The 16,291-nt window shown below is 41.5% G+C and overlaps 1 protein-coding gene across 3 annotated transcripts in view; it reads right to left on the minus strand.

Annotated features, from left to right (window-relative positions):
* Positions 1 to 16,291, minus strand: part of ppfibp2b (PPFIA binding protein 2b) — a 95,360-nt gene that overhangs the window by 18,810 nt on the left and 60,259 nt on the right. For all 3 annotated transcript variants that reach the window (XM_083973207.1, XM_083973208.1, XM_083973209.1), the window contains 3 exons: positions 7,889 to 7,981; positions 3,712 to 3,823; positions 62 to 123 (listed from right to left, as the gene is read on the minus strand). In XM_083973207.1, coding sequence (XP_083829333.1) covers positions 62 to 123; positions 3,712 to 3,823; positions 7,889 to 7,981 — 267 coding nt within the window. The remainder of the gene's footprint in view (positions 1 to 61; positions 124 to 3,711; positions 3,824 to 7,888; positions 7,982 to 16,291) is intronic.

Genomic DNA, 16,291 nt, shown 5'->3' on the forward strand with positions numbered 1-16,291 from the left:
AAGTGTAAAATATGGAGCTTAAATAACAGAAACATTGAATATTAAAACAAGTTTCTTTTACCTTTTCATCATTTGAGGCTAATAGAGACTCCATCCCGACCTTCAGCCTCTGGTATTCTTGGTCTAAAAACAAAACAAAAAACAAGGCATTAAAAATGTTAGTTTGGGCTCGCAGTTGCCTCACGTCGAGTTAATTTAGGTCGTCTGACGGGTGCCTGATGTGATGCTGGCAACGGACACGACAGCCCGGCTAATACGAATAAGCAAGCACAACAAATACACAGTGACAGCGCGACTGCCCACGTAGCAGCACCTGAGACAAACACTGCAGCGTTTTCATAGACAGAGGACAGAGCAGGTGTGTGTGTGTGTGTGTGTGTGTGTGTGTGTGTGTGTGTGTGTGTGTGTGTGTGTGTGTGTGTGTGTGTGTGTGTGTGTGTGTGTGCGTGTGCGTGTGCGTGTGTGTGCATGCGTGTGTGTGTGCGTGCAGTAGTAGCACTGATACCAACAGAGAAAAACAAGGTTTCTCCTCTGAATTCCTTAAAAAATATACAGTAGGAATAAAGAGCTGCAGCTTTTACCGGCATCAGTTTAAAGCACAAAGTACAGAAACGTGTTTTAAAGGTGAACTCCAACAATTTAACACAGGAAAATTGTGTTAATTTATCTATTTATCAGTTTGTTTATTGTCCTCTGTGGCTTTTGGAGGAGCTTTTCAAACCTCATTATTCTGTCTTTGATTAATTTTACTAAATTGTTGGAGCAACCTTTAATTGATCAGACCAGACAAACCGACAGAGCTACAATCAGATATACAGAGAGGGTTGAAGATGTTTATAAAGAGGCCACTGAGAATCCTCAATTCTGATTGGTCGAATCATAGTTTGAAAGAGAAGATACTAAGACAAGCCACCTGCACAGGTGATGGTTGATATGGTAACGGGTATTAAAATGTAGGTATCGACTGTGACAGGAGGACTCAGCTCATAAAAACTTGGAGTTCATGCAACTCAAAAAAAGGTAAATTTAAAAAACAAACAAACAAGAAAAAACAATTGACGGAGGAAGACAGAGTACTGTTTTCTGAAGTATTTTAAGAACAATTAATCAAAAAATATTGTTTACTTATATTATTTCAGCCCAATTAAACATGCAGCATCTGAAACTCTTTGATAAAGGTAAAAGAGATTTCTCTCGTTCCAAATCATATTATTCTTTGATGATTATTCTCCTTTCTGCTCCTTTTCAATCAAAATCCGAGATTTTATGTTGAGATATCAATTGGTTTGTTTGTTCAATTAATCAAATCAATATAATAAATAAATAAGATGCATTCTTGGGTCATAAGGGTTGGTTTGGTACAGCAAAAAATCTAATAAATATAACGTTTTTCTGTGAAAATCAAATGCAAAAATCCCCCTTTCTGCTAAAATCATCATTGCACTAACAGGATTATTATTTGTCCGCTCAGCTCGACTGTAAACAAAGATCAAATCGAGTTATAAGTGACATAACTTGACACTTGATACTTCCCATGTGGCGCTTTGTGGGCAGATGGCCTCGTTATAAGCAGGATAATACCCTCCAAGTTTACACTGTGCATACCATGCTGCACACACACACACACACACTCAGGGCAGCGGCGTGGAGAAACATGCGAACAGGAGGATTTACAGTAACAGGACACAAGAGTCTTGCTGCACTTCGGTCGGACGGTTTTACTACGACGGACACAAAGCGACGCTCGGCCGTGGTCCAGTCTGAAACCAAACTCTGCCAACAGACGCCTGAGTGACGGCCGATCACTCAGCTGCAACACTTTCAGTTTAGTTTTACAAATACCTGATAATGGACTGAGTAAATGTGTGAAATTACTGGGGCTGGGTATCACTAACGATTTACTGAATAGATTTGAGAAGGTCCCGACTGGATTTTGATTTCCGAGTCGATCCGTTTAGGGATATTTCAGTTTTAAAAACCAATTTTCTCTTGTTTATGAAAGAGGTTTTCACAGAACTAACTAATGCTGCTAACTCTCTAACCTGGTGCATTATTAAAAATATAAACATATACATTAAAAACTGACCCAAAAGCCGTTACATTAATGCACATTTATTTAACATGACCCACTCCAGAAGTAAACGGTGCAACTCTTCAGTCCAGTGACAGTCGTGGGTGATAATTCAAGTTCTGCAATCAGTGTGAACATTTCAGCAGTGAATGGACACAATAATACGTGTGATCTTGTCCAGTTAGTGAAACAGGAAGATTAAAAGATCGATCTAAGGATTTTCATGAATTATGAATTATGTGTTTCCCATATACCCCCCCATCTGTGCAATAGCTTCTTTCTTTTTGTGCTTCACAACTGTCAACACTGTGTACTATATATAATTCTTATTCTATTCTTGTAAATAACTGTATGTACTCTTGAAATAATTTGGCGCAAAACTATACAGAACGTTTCTCTCTTTGTTTTTATATCGTTTTATATTTCTATATTTGCATATTTTTCTCCTTTTTTTTTTTTTTAACCTTGTATGCTTCTACAACAACCAAATTCCCTATCAACAGTCTTATGTCTGTTATGAATTGATATCGGATCTTTCAAATAAAGATCGAAATGAAAGGTCAGCATATTAGCCTAGAAATCTCGCTGCACCCTAGCGGCAGCAAATATATTTGCTCCGTAGGTGGGTCTAGAAACGAGCCATAGGAACTTTTTGAGTCTCAAACACCGTTTGTGTTCACCAATCGCAGCGCTCTATCTGTTTAGAGAGTCGTTGGGCGGCTTAACGCCATGACGACATACATTTTAATTGGCTTGTCAGGCTAACGTCATCCTGCTCTTTGCTCTGATTAGTCGTAGCACTACCTAGCGCTACCCTATTGCGTGCAGAGGCAGTTTGAAAGACAGCCTTCATCCCGCCCCCACCTCTACCGGTCGTTGCCAGACTATACATTTTAATGATATAGTCTGGTTTGTCAGGCTAGTAAATAACTGTATATACTCTTGAAATAATTTGGCGCAAAACTGTACAGAATGTTTCTCTCTTTGTTTTTATATGTTTGTTTTATATTTGCTTTTTTTTTTTTTTTTACCTTATGCTTCTATAACAACAAAATTCCCCATGTGCAGGATAAATAAACAGTCTTATGTCTTATGAATTGATATCGGATCTTTCTAATAAAGATCGAAATGAAAGGTCTTTTGGCCGAAACGCGTCACCATATTAAATCTGATGAAGACCTGAGCCTAAGTCGACTCGTATTCTTTATAAAAATGTGCTGCTATCTGCACATGGTGCACCTGCTCCACATCTTGAAGATCCAAATGAAATGGAAAATTTGGAAGATTTTTTAAAACCCAGCCCTGGAAATTACACTTGATGATAAAAACACGAGCTGTCAGGAGTCTGCACAGTCAGAGTTTGGTTGTAAATCAGACCCGTCACCAGGGCAGCAGCAGCAGCAGCAGCAGGTCACCACCACCACCACCACCATCATCAAGCCTTACATTTGTTAATCAGCTGCTTGATATACACCTCCTCTACAGCAGAGGGCAGCAGAGAGGCAAGAACCAGTCAAGAGAGGAACATGTTGAGTTATTATCAGAGTTGACAGACAGACAAGCATATCACCGACTCTCTTTCTCTCTTATCTCTCTGGATCTGATGTGATGGGCAGGACTGTCAGGTTGTGTGCGTTTACCTCTCTCTGCGTTGTCGTTGGCCGAACCGTCTCGGGCCAGCAGCTGCGTCTGTAGACACTCGATCTCGGCGTCTTTGGAGGCCAGGAGCTGCTGCAGCTCCGAGATCTCAGCCTGTGGAAGAGAAGACGACAGAGAGAGAGTGGGTAAACTGAGTCTCCGTCTTCCAGGTCACTGAGCAGCCACCAGTTTTAAGGCAACTGGGCTGGATGAGTCGTCGTCTTAGAAACGAGAGTATTTTTTATCAGAACTAGTCAGAGATGAGATGATGATATCAGGATGTGAGAGACACATGTTCAGATTCATGATTTGAGACTTTGAGGTTTGTGAACGGCTGTAAACGCAGGTTCTTGAGGTCAGGACTAGATGGAAGGAGGCGGCTTTTATTTATTACGGCCCAACGCTATCGAACAGTTTGCCTAAAGCTCATAACACGTTTATTTATTATTACATTCTCCTGTTTTTCTTAATCCAATTACTGTTTTGTTTTATCTTCACCTGCTGTGTTAGTCCCATGTTTTCCAAGTCACTCTGTCTTTAAATGTTTTGTGATTTGATTTTTCTCCAACGCCTTTATCTGATTTACTGATTTATGTTTTAGGCTAATAATGGGATTTCTTGGTTTCCCTCATCAAACTCATAAAATACACAATCCAACAACTCCAAAATGCTTTGGTGGACAAGTTGTGACCTGCACATTCACCACGCTATGAGATAATAACAGAACGTTAGGAGACAGAGTTGTTTTAGAGGTAAATTCATGCAAAACCGCTGATGTGCGTTGCCTTCAGGGACAGTTTTTCATCAAGCAATCTCTGCATTTACCTCTAAAACAACTCTGTCTGGTAACGTTGTGTTATTATCTCATAGCGTGGTGAATGTGCAGGTCACAACTTGTCCACCAGAGCGTTTTGGAGTTGTTGTATTGTGTATTTGATGAGTTTGATGAGGGAAACCAAGAAATCCCATGAGCCTCTGTAGCGTAGCTCTGAGCAGCTCGCGGCTCTGCTCCGCCGTTCTAAAAATAGCTTGCACCGACAATTAAAGGTAACAAACCTACTGCTATGACTATAGGGATTATGGCAATGGGCCAATTTGAAAATCTCTATCTCTATCCCTTTAAACTGATCATTGACCTTTGGATTCTTTTAGATGCGTCACAAAAGTCGAGCTTTAAGTTCCTCAGCGGCCGAAGGCTTGAGAGACAGACGCAACACAATCTGATGCTCTCACATCTCTCCTCTCTACATAAACATAAACTACATAAATGAAGCTGCCGTGGCTCTGGAAATATATATATTGATTAATTTTGAATTTGAAAAACACCATTTTAAAGAGCCGCACCTCCAGCTTCAGCATCGCATCACATCTCTATCAACGTCGTGGCGTCAGTGACTCTTCACCACCTGTGATAAAGTCTTGTTCACCTTTCAACCAATGTCTGAGAAATAAAACGTTTGTCCTCCTCCTCATCAGTCCCACATCACTGATCAATTAAAGAGTCAATTATGAGTTTTGGTTCCACCTGTCCACCTGCGTTAGTCCAGTGTGAGTTCACTCAGATCAACGTCACAGGTGTGTGCACGGACTTCCAGAAGACTTTCACAATAAAAGTCTTGAAGAAGCCAACAATAAAGCACTACAATTCAAAGACAATAAATCATAATGTGATTGACACCAGATATAAATATATATAGTTTTAATTTAATTTGTCTTATCAGCTCTGAGGAAACTGAGGAAGTGTCTGGGTTTTATCCACAGTGAAACACAAACATCACACAACTGTAGTACATCACACAGTTGTATATAGGTTTATATTGTCCATGCAAACAAAAAGAAAAGTAAAGAGAGATGCCCAGAAGCAGAGGGATGGATTTTCTTCTGCTTCTGCACAATCAGGATGTTTTACTATCAAATCATATGTGTAGCTATATTTGTGATTTGTAACAAAAACTCAGCCTCCAACAAAAAAAGCAGAGCGAGGAGGAGGAAGGAAGAGGAAGAGGAGGAGGAGGAGGAAGGAAAGGAGGAAGAGAAGAGCTGCAAGTGCAAAATAAATAGGAGGAAGAGCAGGAGGAAGTGGAGAAAACACACTGGGAGAGGGAAAGGTAGAAAGGTTAAGAGGACAGAAGGAGGCAGGGTGTAAGGAAAGGATTAATCAAAGGAAAGGAACGAACACAAGCAAGAAGAAGAGGAGGAGGAGGAAGAGGAGGAAGAGCAGGCACCTGTGCGCTGCGCCAGCGCTCCTCCCACTGCTGCTTCTCCAGCTGTGTGTGCTCCACAGTCAGCTTGAGGCTGGACAGCTGGGTCATGAGCGACTGGTAACACACATGGAGAGAGTAAGAGATAGAGAGCTAGAAGAGAGATAGAGAGAGAGAGAGGGACAGGAAGAGAGTAATGACAGGGTTGATTGAGAGATGTGGAGAAAAGAAGAGCGGGGAAGAGAGTGAAGAGAGCAAGCCACAGAGAGAGAGAGAGATGGAGGTTAATAGAGAAGAAGGAGAAGAGGAGAGGATAGAGAGAGTGGAGGAGGGAGAGGAGGAAGGAAGCAGTGTAAGCACAGAGAAAGCAACAGCAGTTCGACCTGCGTCAAGTTAAAAAGTGACAAACAGGGAGTTAGGAGAGAGAAGTGTTAATATGTCAGTCTTTGATTATTGATTATTATTTGTCTTTCTGCTTTTTGTGTTGGGACATCAATTCAATGAATTAAATATGTTTTAATAATTAATAAAAACGTCATTCTGGAGAGAAAAAATCTGCAAAAATCAAATTAATATCATGTTTTTCAATTGCAATGCTCTCATTTCTGCAAAAATTGTCACTAATCGTCTTAACCCTACTGTATGTCGCCATTTGTATTTGATACATGAAAAAAATACATGAGTTTTTGAGACCTCTACATCCTCACTGTGATTTTTCCCCCCCTGAAAAACCTAATGTATACAATCAGATACAGGCAATGATCAGATAATCCACCAGGGTGCAGTTATTTATGCACCAGCAGCCGTCACTTGGGACATCCGATATGGCCGCTGTCAGTCAGTGACCCAGATGTGTTTTCACGTGGATATTTTTTTTTTCCAATTTTGAAAAAGTTAAGGTAAGAAAAACTTAAAAAATGTTACTGAAACTTCAATAGGAATAGTTACTGCATTGATGCAAAGTAAAACTACTTAATATTTCATAACTTATTTTATAGTAGAAATGTGTTGAAAATGTGTGTATCAAAATTCACACATCCTGCAGGTATGTAAGGTCATTCTCCATGCAAATCTGATATGCAATTTTTTTTCAATAAAGGGTCCAATTTCAAAATGTGGTTCAGGCTGTTATACTACACTGCAAAAACTCAAAATCTTACCAAGCATATTTGTCCTATTTCTAGTCAAAATAAATCTCATTATACCTAAAATAAGACTCATCACATACAAAAGTAGCTTGTTTTTGATACTTTTTACTTCTTTCAAGCCTTTTTTCACTTGAAATAAGTAGAAAAATCAGTTTTTCTTTCTTATTACAAATACAAAAAATTTGCTTTCACTGGCAGATTTTTCTACTTGTTTTAATTCGTTTGAAACAAGTGAAAATTATCTAAAAACAAGTACATTTTTAGGTGGTGAGTCTTATTTTAAGTGGAAAGAGATTAGTTTTGACTAGAAATTAGACATTTTGACAAGAAATAAGACAAATATTCTTGGAAAGATTTTGAGTTTTTGCAGTGTATATGTCTATAACCACAGAGCTCTTCATCAGCTGCACATCTGTACCCATGCACCTGCAGCATTAAGCCATGCAGATGTTCAGGCTTTGATCTAAAACGATAAGCTGTGACCTCATGACCTTCGTTACCTCCTCCTCCTCCTCCTCCTCCTCCTCTTCCTCTCAGATGTACTACATGTGTATTGTAGTAATGACTGTAAAGCTTCACTGTAATGGGATCACATGAACCCTGCAGCTGTGTTTATTTACATTACTCATCTCCGACTGATTATTGCACATTATCATTAGCGTCACTTTTCTCTCCTGACACTGAAACGTTTCATCTGTTCTGTTATCGTCATCCTTCTGTATATACTGTGACCCATTCGTTCCCAGACTGGCTAATGTAATGATACAGATGTTCAGGTCGTGTGTGCAGATGTTTTTTGGAGGGGTGTGCGTGCTGCTACATGTAGCTACCTTTGTTGCTCTTAGTTTCCTCTCATATTGGCTCTTCTCTCCCTCCAGCTCCTCCACTTTGCTTTTCAGCTGCTTCACCTCTTGTAATAAATCCTGCAGCGGGGAAACCAAAACACACACAAACACACAGTTGAATGCATATTTCTTATTTTCAATGCCAATATTGCTGAACAGTTCACAGACGGGAGGGTTTTCAAACATCAAGGTTCACATTCAGTGCAGTTATAAAGGTTTTCCAAGGGGCCGAACAGTCCAGAGGTTAATAATAAACAGGGAAAAACCTGTTCCTCCTGAAACAGACACCACAGCGTGCAGTTATCAGCAGCCAGGGGAGAGAAGGAGAAGAGGAAGAAGAAGGAGGATGAGGATGAACCCAGAAAAGCCATCCAGGCTGCCGTGAAGTTACCGCTGTCCAAGGGGGAAAAAAAACCCTGTGCAGTGCGATGTGACGAAGAGAGCGTGTGTGTGTTTGTTATACAAACCGTTAAAATGACCAATGATCATCCACCGGGTCGGTGCAGGAGGAAACAAACGGACAGGAGGTAAAACTGTAGTTGTTAGTAGAGGGAGGAACCACCGTCATGCAGGCAATCAGATGAAAACATTATTCCTGATCCAAAGGGAAAAAACCAAAAACAAACGAACCCCAAGGCGACAGGATTTATAAAAGACAAAATCCAGATCAGGTTTGAAACACGTTTTTTTTTCTTCCCCAAAATGCTTCAAATACTTGAGGAGAAAGGTGCAACAAAATCTGATTTATTACGTCTTTCATCATTCGACAGGAGGACGGTTTAAAGGGATAGTTCAACATTTTGGCAAATTGGCCCATTGCCATAATCCCTATAGTCATAGCAGTAGGTTTGTTACCTTTAATTGTCGGTGCAAGCTATTTTTAGAACGGCGGAGCAGAGCCGTGAGCTGCTCAGAGCTACACTACGGAGGCTATTGGGATTTCTTGGTTTTCCTTCATCAAACTCATCAAATACACAATCCAACAACTCCAAAACGCTCTGGTGGACAAGTTGTGACCTGCACATTCACCACGCTATGAGATAATAACAGAACGTTACGAGACAGAGTTGTTTTCGAGGCAAATTCAGAGACTGTTTGCCGAAAAACTGCCCCCGACGGGAACACGCATCAGCTGTTTTGCATGTATTTACCTCTAAAACAACTCTGTATCGTAACGTTCTGTTATTATCTCATAGCGTGGTGAATGTGCAGGTCACAACTTGTCCACCAGAGCGTTTTGGAGTTGTTGGATTGTGTATTTGATGAGTTTGATGAGGGAAACCAAGAAATCCCATGAGCCTCCGTAGCGTAGCTCTGAGCAGCTCGCGGCTCTGCTCCGCCGTTCTAAAAACAGCTTGCACCGACAATTAAAGGTAACGAACCTACTGCTAAGACTATAGGGATTATGGCAATGGGCCAATTTGTTGCCAAAATGTTGAATATCTCTTTAATCGCCTGACTCCATGAAGTCATATTTTCATATTTTCAGCTCAGCAACTCCTCAAATGTTTGGAGGCATTTGGGAAAAAAAAACAATCAACAGTCTCCAAATCTGCAAAGATCAGAACCAGAGCACAGCGCCACCACAGCGTCCTACAATCAACATACACACGACACACACACAACATGAGACACGTTTTCACGAGAAGATGTTAGTTTGATTCTGTGGAAAACACTATATCCAAATACCGGGTGGTGTGTGGACGGGTTAAACAAAAGGGGAGGAGTGAAGTAGAAGTAGGAGAAGGAGAAGAGGAGGAAATGATGGAGGGGAGGAGGAGGAGAGGAGGAGGAGGAGGGGGAAGATGAGTTCATCCATCAAGTCTCCCTACGTGTACAGTCTGTCCTCCATTGTGCATCCACGGAGCGTCAGAGTCAGAGCCGGAGCGCGGTGGCTCCAGCTGCTCCGCCCCCTGCTGCGCCTCCTGCTCCTCCAGCTCCTCCAGCGCCCGCTTCTCCTGGATGCGAGTGCTGATCTCTGCCTGAAACTTGCACATCTGCTCCTGGAGCTCACTGATGAGATTTACTACACACTGAGGAGGAGGAAGGGAGGAAAGGAAGCGAGGGAGGGAGCGAAGGAGGATAAATGAAGGGCAATGGAGAAGGAGGTGAAGTGGTGAGGTGAGAGGGAAAGAGGAGGAAGAGGAGGAGGAGGAGAGGAGGAGACATTAACCTCGATGTTAATCTCTGTAAATATCTGGACCAGTTTGGTTGAAACGTCTGAGCCTAAAAGAGAAAACTTCTTGATTAGAGGAAGAAAAACATCACAAAGCAGAACAAATGAACACAAAGCAGGAAAAACAAAAACTCCCTCATGTTTATAATAAACATGAGGCTTTCTGCCGAGATGAGCAGCCTCAGGCCAGATGTGGAAAACATGATTATGGTGAAAAAAATAATAATTGTGGACATTCCTGGTAAAAAAAAAAAAAAAAGAAAAAAAAAAGTGCACAACAACAAATATAGAGTTCAAGTTTTTCTATTGTATCTGTATCTCTCAGTCCAGATGACAAACAGATGTGTTATTGTGTTGTTTTAAATCCAGTCTATCCTACTGTCAAGGTCTCAAATGTCCACACAGGGACTTGATCCAGGATCTGAGCCCAGAAGAAGAAGAGAAATAACCAGAAGTATCCATTACTGAAGCAAAAAAGGAAATCTTTTCTGTTCTTTTCTTTGGAGTTTTGACATGTCACAACCTTTCTGGGGGCTTGTGAAATCGTTTCTTTATCTGGAAAACGCAGCCTCATCGAATTCAAAACCTTGTTCCTGATTCTGAAAATGTGTTGTAGTGATTCACATGTCGGTTTCACCTCTACAGTACAACACTTTGCTGCATTTTCTCTCTCTCTCTTAAACTGAATCGTAGGCAACTGGACTTGTATTTGTCAGACTAGTGTGGACTAGTGAGACTGATGCGTAGGCTACGAACTGATGAAGCCCCTTGGATACACTGCAAAAACTTAAAATCTTTCCAAGAATATTTGTCTTATTTCTTGTCAAAATGTCTCAGTTTTAGTCAAAACTAATCTCTTCCCACTTAAAATAAGACTCACCACCTATAAAGTAACTTGTTTTTAGATAATTTTCACTTGTTTCAAACAAATTTTCAATTGAAATAAGTAGAAAAATCTGTCAGTGAAAGCAAGTTTTTTGTGCTTGTAATAAAAAAGAAAAACTTGCTCCACTATCAGATTGTTCTACTTATTTCAAGTGAAAATGTAGTAGTAGTAGAAGTAAAAAGTGTCTAAAAACAAGCTGCTTTTTATGTGACGAGTCTTATTTTAAGTATAATGAGATTTGTTTTGACTAGACATTACATTTTGACTAGAAATGAGACAAATATTCTTGGTAAGATTCAGGGTTAGGGTTAGTCCAGTTGCCTACAATTCAATTTGAGAAAGAGAGAGACAGAACAATGACCTGGATGAATAAGAATATTCATTCATAGACAACTTTTCTGCATTTTATTTTACAGTTTTTTTCCTCTTGTTCGCTCGTTCACACAGAGTTTGGATTGGAGACGTTTACAGGAGGACGCCAAAGATTGTGATGTGATTAGCAGATCCCCCCTCCCCCCAAGTTTAAGGTGTTCATCAGACATCCGTGTGTGTGTGTGTGTGTGTGTGTGTGTGTGTGTGTGTGTGTGTGTGTGTGTGTGTGTGTGTGTGTGTGTGTTTCCCAGAGGAGGTGAAAGTGTTTGGCCCTCAGGAATGCTCCAAAGGGATGCCAGTCATTCCTCCAGCCCACCAGAGCCCTGCAGCTGTTACTACCCAAACACACACACATATGCAGACACACACACACTTTCCTGACAAAAATGCAGACCACTGTGAGTCTCCGTCGTAACGAAACCAAAGCCAAACGCCGCCGTTGTACATCGGATATGTTAGGTTTGGGTACAGTATCTCATTACTACACCAACTGAGCGTCAACCTGTCAGTGTTGGGACGGCTCTGTTAGCCTGTTAGCCTGTTAGCCTGTTAGCGAGCGGCTGCAGCCTCCCTCCCTCCCTCCGGCTCGGAGCAGCGGCCTCGTGATAAACTAAACAAATCGAACCTGAGCAGATGAATGAGAGCAGCTCTTTATTCTCCAAACACAGCAGCAGCAGAAGCAGCAGCTAAATATACTTCATGTTCTTCTGATACAACGGGACCTCGGTCGACCACAGTGATCCACACTGGAACATCTGAACCTCTACTGCTGCAAGGTCGGAGAATAAAACTACTGACTGTGTCACCACATTAGTTTTATATGAAATGTCATAATAACTATTGGATGGATTGACATGAATTAGACATTAACTGTAAGTCCTCAATCATGATCCACAGATGTAATATATGAAATACATGTCCTTATAACAAGAGTGAAGATTCCACTTACTTATCACACGACATCTACATCCTCTCGATATAAAGATGTGTTTATGATATATATGGAAAACTAATAGTAAAACTTGTATACAGAGATATCTATATGATGAGTTTTTATTGATACGATTGGGATGCATGATGTTGTTGGCACAAAATTGGTATAGTCTGATAATAAATACAGTAAAGGTCATTGTCATCATTTACAGATATATACCGTAAAGTTGACATATATTATTGACAACTCAGCTATCAGCTAAATTTCTGTATCATGCATCCCTGGTGTTGCATCGATGTTAGGTATCGATATTTAATGAATTCCTAAATGCAAATGTTTTAAAACAACATACTGTATATAATCTATATATAACATACGTACTTTGGGAAGGATATATATATTAATGTGACTTAACAGGGCGCCACAGCCTCACATCAAAAAGGTTGTGGGTTCGATCCCCAGGCTGTACCCTGCTGTCACCCTGTGTCAGCTGGATGGATGGATGGATGTCTTCAGTATAAGCAAACATACATAACTGTATAGGCCTGTATGTCAATATATGACATTGTTCCAATGTTTATTAATCTTTATATATAACTTTTATTCGTATATTTTTCATTTTATGTGTAGAAATTCAATAAATGATCATAAACTGTGTTACATTTTTACATGAATGATTCTTATTTGCACCACAGACGCTGTTATTGTTGCTGCTGCTGCTGCTGCGGTCACTTTACTTCCACAGCGCGACTGTGATTGAAAGTTTGAAAACCAACTTTCTGTTTTGTCGTCGTTCAGCAGCACGAGAGCAGCAGCTCTGCACAGGAGGCAGAAACATCCAGAGTCACATCCTGGCACTTCGGTTTTGTTGTGCACAGAGGTCGACGGCGCTGTGACAGCCGCTCCGCTGCTGCAGGCGTCGGCGGCGTGAACGTCCTGCATGTTCACTTTGTGTCTGAAAACAATATCTGCACGGCAGCCTACGTCCTGTCAGCCTTCGTCTCTACATCTGTCACTCACACTGTCTCTCGTCTTGTTCCTCTCTCTCCGCCCCGTGCCCTCTCTCCTGCCAGGCCGCCGCCCCCCCACCCTCCTCCTCCTCCTCTTCCTCCTCTTCCTCTCTCCTGCTGCTGCTGCTTCCTCTGATGCTTATCACAGCTCGTCCACGTGCGTGAGCAGAAAACGGGCATCTGCATGTCAAAAATGCTGCATCGTGTTTGTTCAATGAAAACACAGCCCTGGGTGCTGGATGCCTTGTGATAGATAGCACACACACACACACACACACACACACACACACACACACACACACACACACACTTTAACACACACTTGAACACACACACATACACATGCAAACCACAAGAGCAGCTTCAGTATCTTGCGGTGCCAGTGGGAAGCAGCTGGATGTCACAATGAAGTCTCCACAAAGAAACTACTGACGACAAGCAGAGAGAGACTGCTCAACTGCACCGGCGTGTGACACAAGTTTCAAAGCAAAAAAAATGATAAATATATATAGATAATAATAAAAAAAAGCTTAAGTCTTTCATGCAAAATCATCAAAACTGTTCAAACTTTGGCAGAAAATATGCCGTTCCTGCAGCGACCCGGTGGAAAAACAAGTTTCAGGGCCTTCAAAGTAAGAGACAGCTTCTATTATAAGGAACACAAGGCCTCACTCACTCAACACTTTAAATGACTTTTCTTTCTTCTTTTTTTAAGAGTTCACTTTATGGTTTGGTGTCAGCTGTGTGTGGCAGCCTGTCTGCAGGGAGGTGGTGTTGTTTCGGGACGTGTTGGTGATGATGAGTCCTGGCTTGTTTTAAAACCTTCACACGGAAGCTGGCGTCTCATCCAGACACATTTCATTACGACCGCTGCCAGTGAACTCAGACACGCCGTTCGTCTGCTTGCGCTACGGCGTCGGGACAAACCTCCATTGACGGATGAGAGACTGAGGATGGTTGTTGCACCATGTTCACTGACAAAAACCAGCTTTAACAACTTCAGATTAACGTTTTGGACACTGGAGAATTGGTTAAAGTGAAAAGCCGTTTTTTATTTATTTATCATTGGTGGCCCAAAGTTTGAGCTGCCTGTTTGAGGTTGTTCAATATTGACCTGGAAAGATACAAGTCAACAAATAGGCTGCATAATCAAACAAAAATGTATCTGAAATCACACAACGGGTGGGGGCAAGGGGGGCAGTCGCCAAAACACGCCTTAAAGTGCCCTCTTGGAAGCCAAAACGCGTGCTAAAGTGACCTCATGGGAGCCAAAACGTGTGCTAAAGTGCCCTCTTGGAAGCCAAAACGCGTGCTAAAGTGACCTCATGGGAGCCAAAACGTGTGCTAAAGTGCCCTCTAGGAGCCAAAATGCGTGCTAAAGTGACCTCATGGGGGCCAAAACATGTGCTAAAGTGCCCTCTAGGAGCCAAAACGCGTGCTAAAGTGCCCTCATGGGGGCCAAAACATGTGCTAAAGTGCCCTCTAGGAGCCAAAACGTGTGCTAAAGTGACCTCATGGGGGCCAAAACGTGTGCTAAAGTGCCCTCTTCAGTAGCGAGAAAGCGCTATGTGCCCTTTTTTTCCCAATTGCCCCCGCCCTTCAAAAAGTCTGTGCACGCCACTGCATTTGAATGCAAGCGACTGCATTTGATTGCAAGCGCCAAGAAGTGGACCCTTTCTCTTCTGTGTGTGTCTAGGAAGACTGGGAGGACATGTGCCGTCCTCGGCTGCTCTAATAACAGCAGAAAACTCCAACTGTGCAACAAAACTATATGCAAAATACACAGTCCCAGCCACAGCTGACTTGTACAACCTGGCCACCCTCCCTTCTCTCGGTTACTTCTACATCGTGGTGACAGTTGATGGTCTGCGAATGTCTCACTGATCCCGTTCAATATGATGTGATGGTCGTCTAAAAAGCAAAGTAAAATTTGCCCGACCCATCTGGAGCTCAGGTCATTCTGACCCTCAATCAGAGACCTGTAGCCTAATTGCTGTTTTTCTGGTCATCGGAGGCCAGGCAATCAATAAAATATTCTTGAATACCTACAACAAAACACAAAACACAAACACGTGTTTTGCTATGCTATATTAGTAAAAATCTGGTATATGACTGAACTATGTATGAAAGGCTAGAGCTTTTATTTGAAGGGTCAGATACAGGAAGTAGGCTAGTTTTTTTTCTTCTTTTTTACACGGCAGGTCCCTTCGATATCGCGGTTGTGAGACAGTTAAGTATTAATATCACGTCGGGCAAGAAATCTAAAATCTGGGATCATTTTGAGAAGAAAAATGACGACCGCAAGAAGGTGACATGCAAGCTCTGCAAATATATTATTAAATCTGCAACGATTAGTCGACTAATGGCCCTAAATGATGACTACTGGTCAATCCAGACTGGGCAGCCCTACTGATTTCCAATAATCATGAGCGTTGTGTTGCTCCAGAGACGCCGCAGACCATAAACTCATATTCTCCAGACATTTTTCAGATTGTTTTAGCACAAGACCAAACAAAAATCGCATCATCATCATCAATCTAAAGCCTGTAACAATTAAGTGTAACATTATTAATCCAACTACAACACCTGCCAAAATAATCACAATATGATTTTTTTTGCAAATCGTGCAACAACTAATAGCCGTATTAGCATTAGTATAATTATCCATAATGAGCGTTTTAGTGATATTTACGTCTAATAATAGGACACTTATCGGAGCGTTTTGCTCTACGACCATCTGACCACCCCGGAGATCATAATAACTGATCTGTAGAAACAGATGTCGTCCACATCAAACGCACATACCACCAATAACAGACCACTTTAGTCATGGGGTCATCATCTGCCATCAGCCAACAGGTGACATCATCATCACCACACAACAAACGAAGAGTTAAAAAAAAAAAAAAAAAGCCGTTTGTTCCAGCCAGGCATGTTTAAATATGTTTGAAGTTGCTAAACTGTGACTTCTAAGAGTTTAGCCTATGATTTTAGCTTAGCTCCTGATGCA

The sequence above is a fragment of the Trachurus trachurus genome (assembly GCF_905171665.1).
Source record: "Trachurus trachurus genome assembly, chromosome: 6".
Classification (NCBI taxonomy): Eukaryota; Metazoa; Chordata; class Actinopteri; order Carangiformes; family Carangidae; genus Trachurus; species Trachurus trachurus.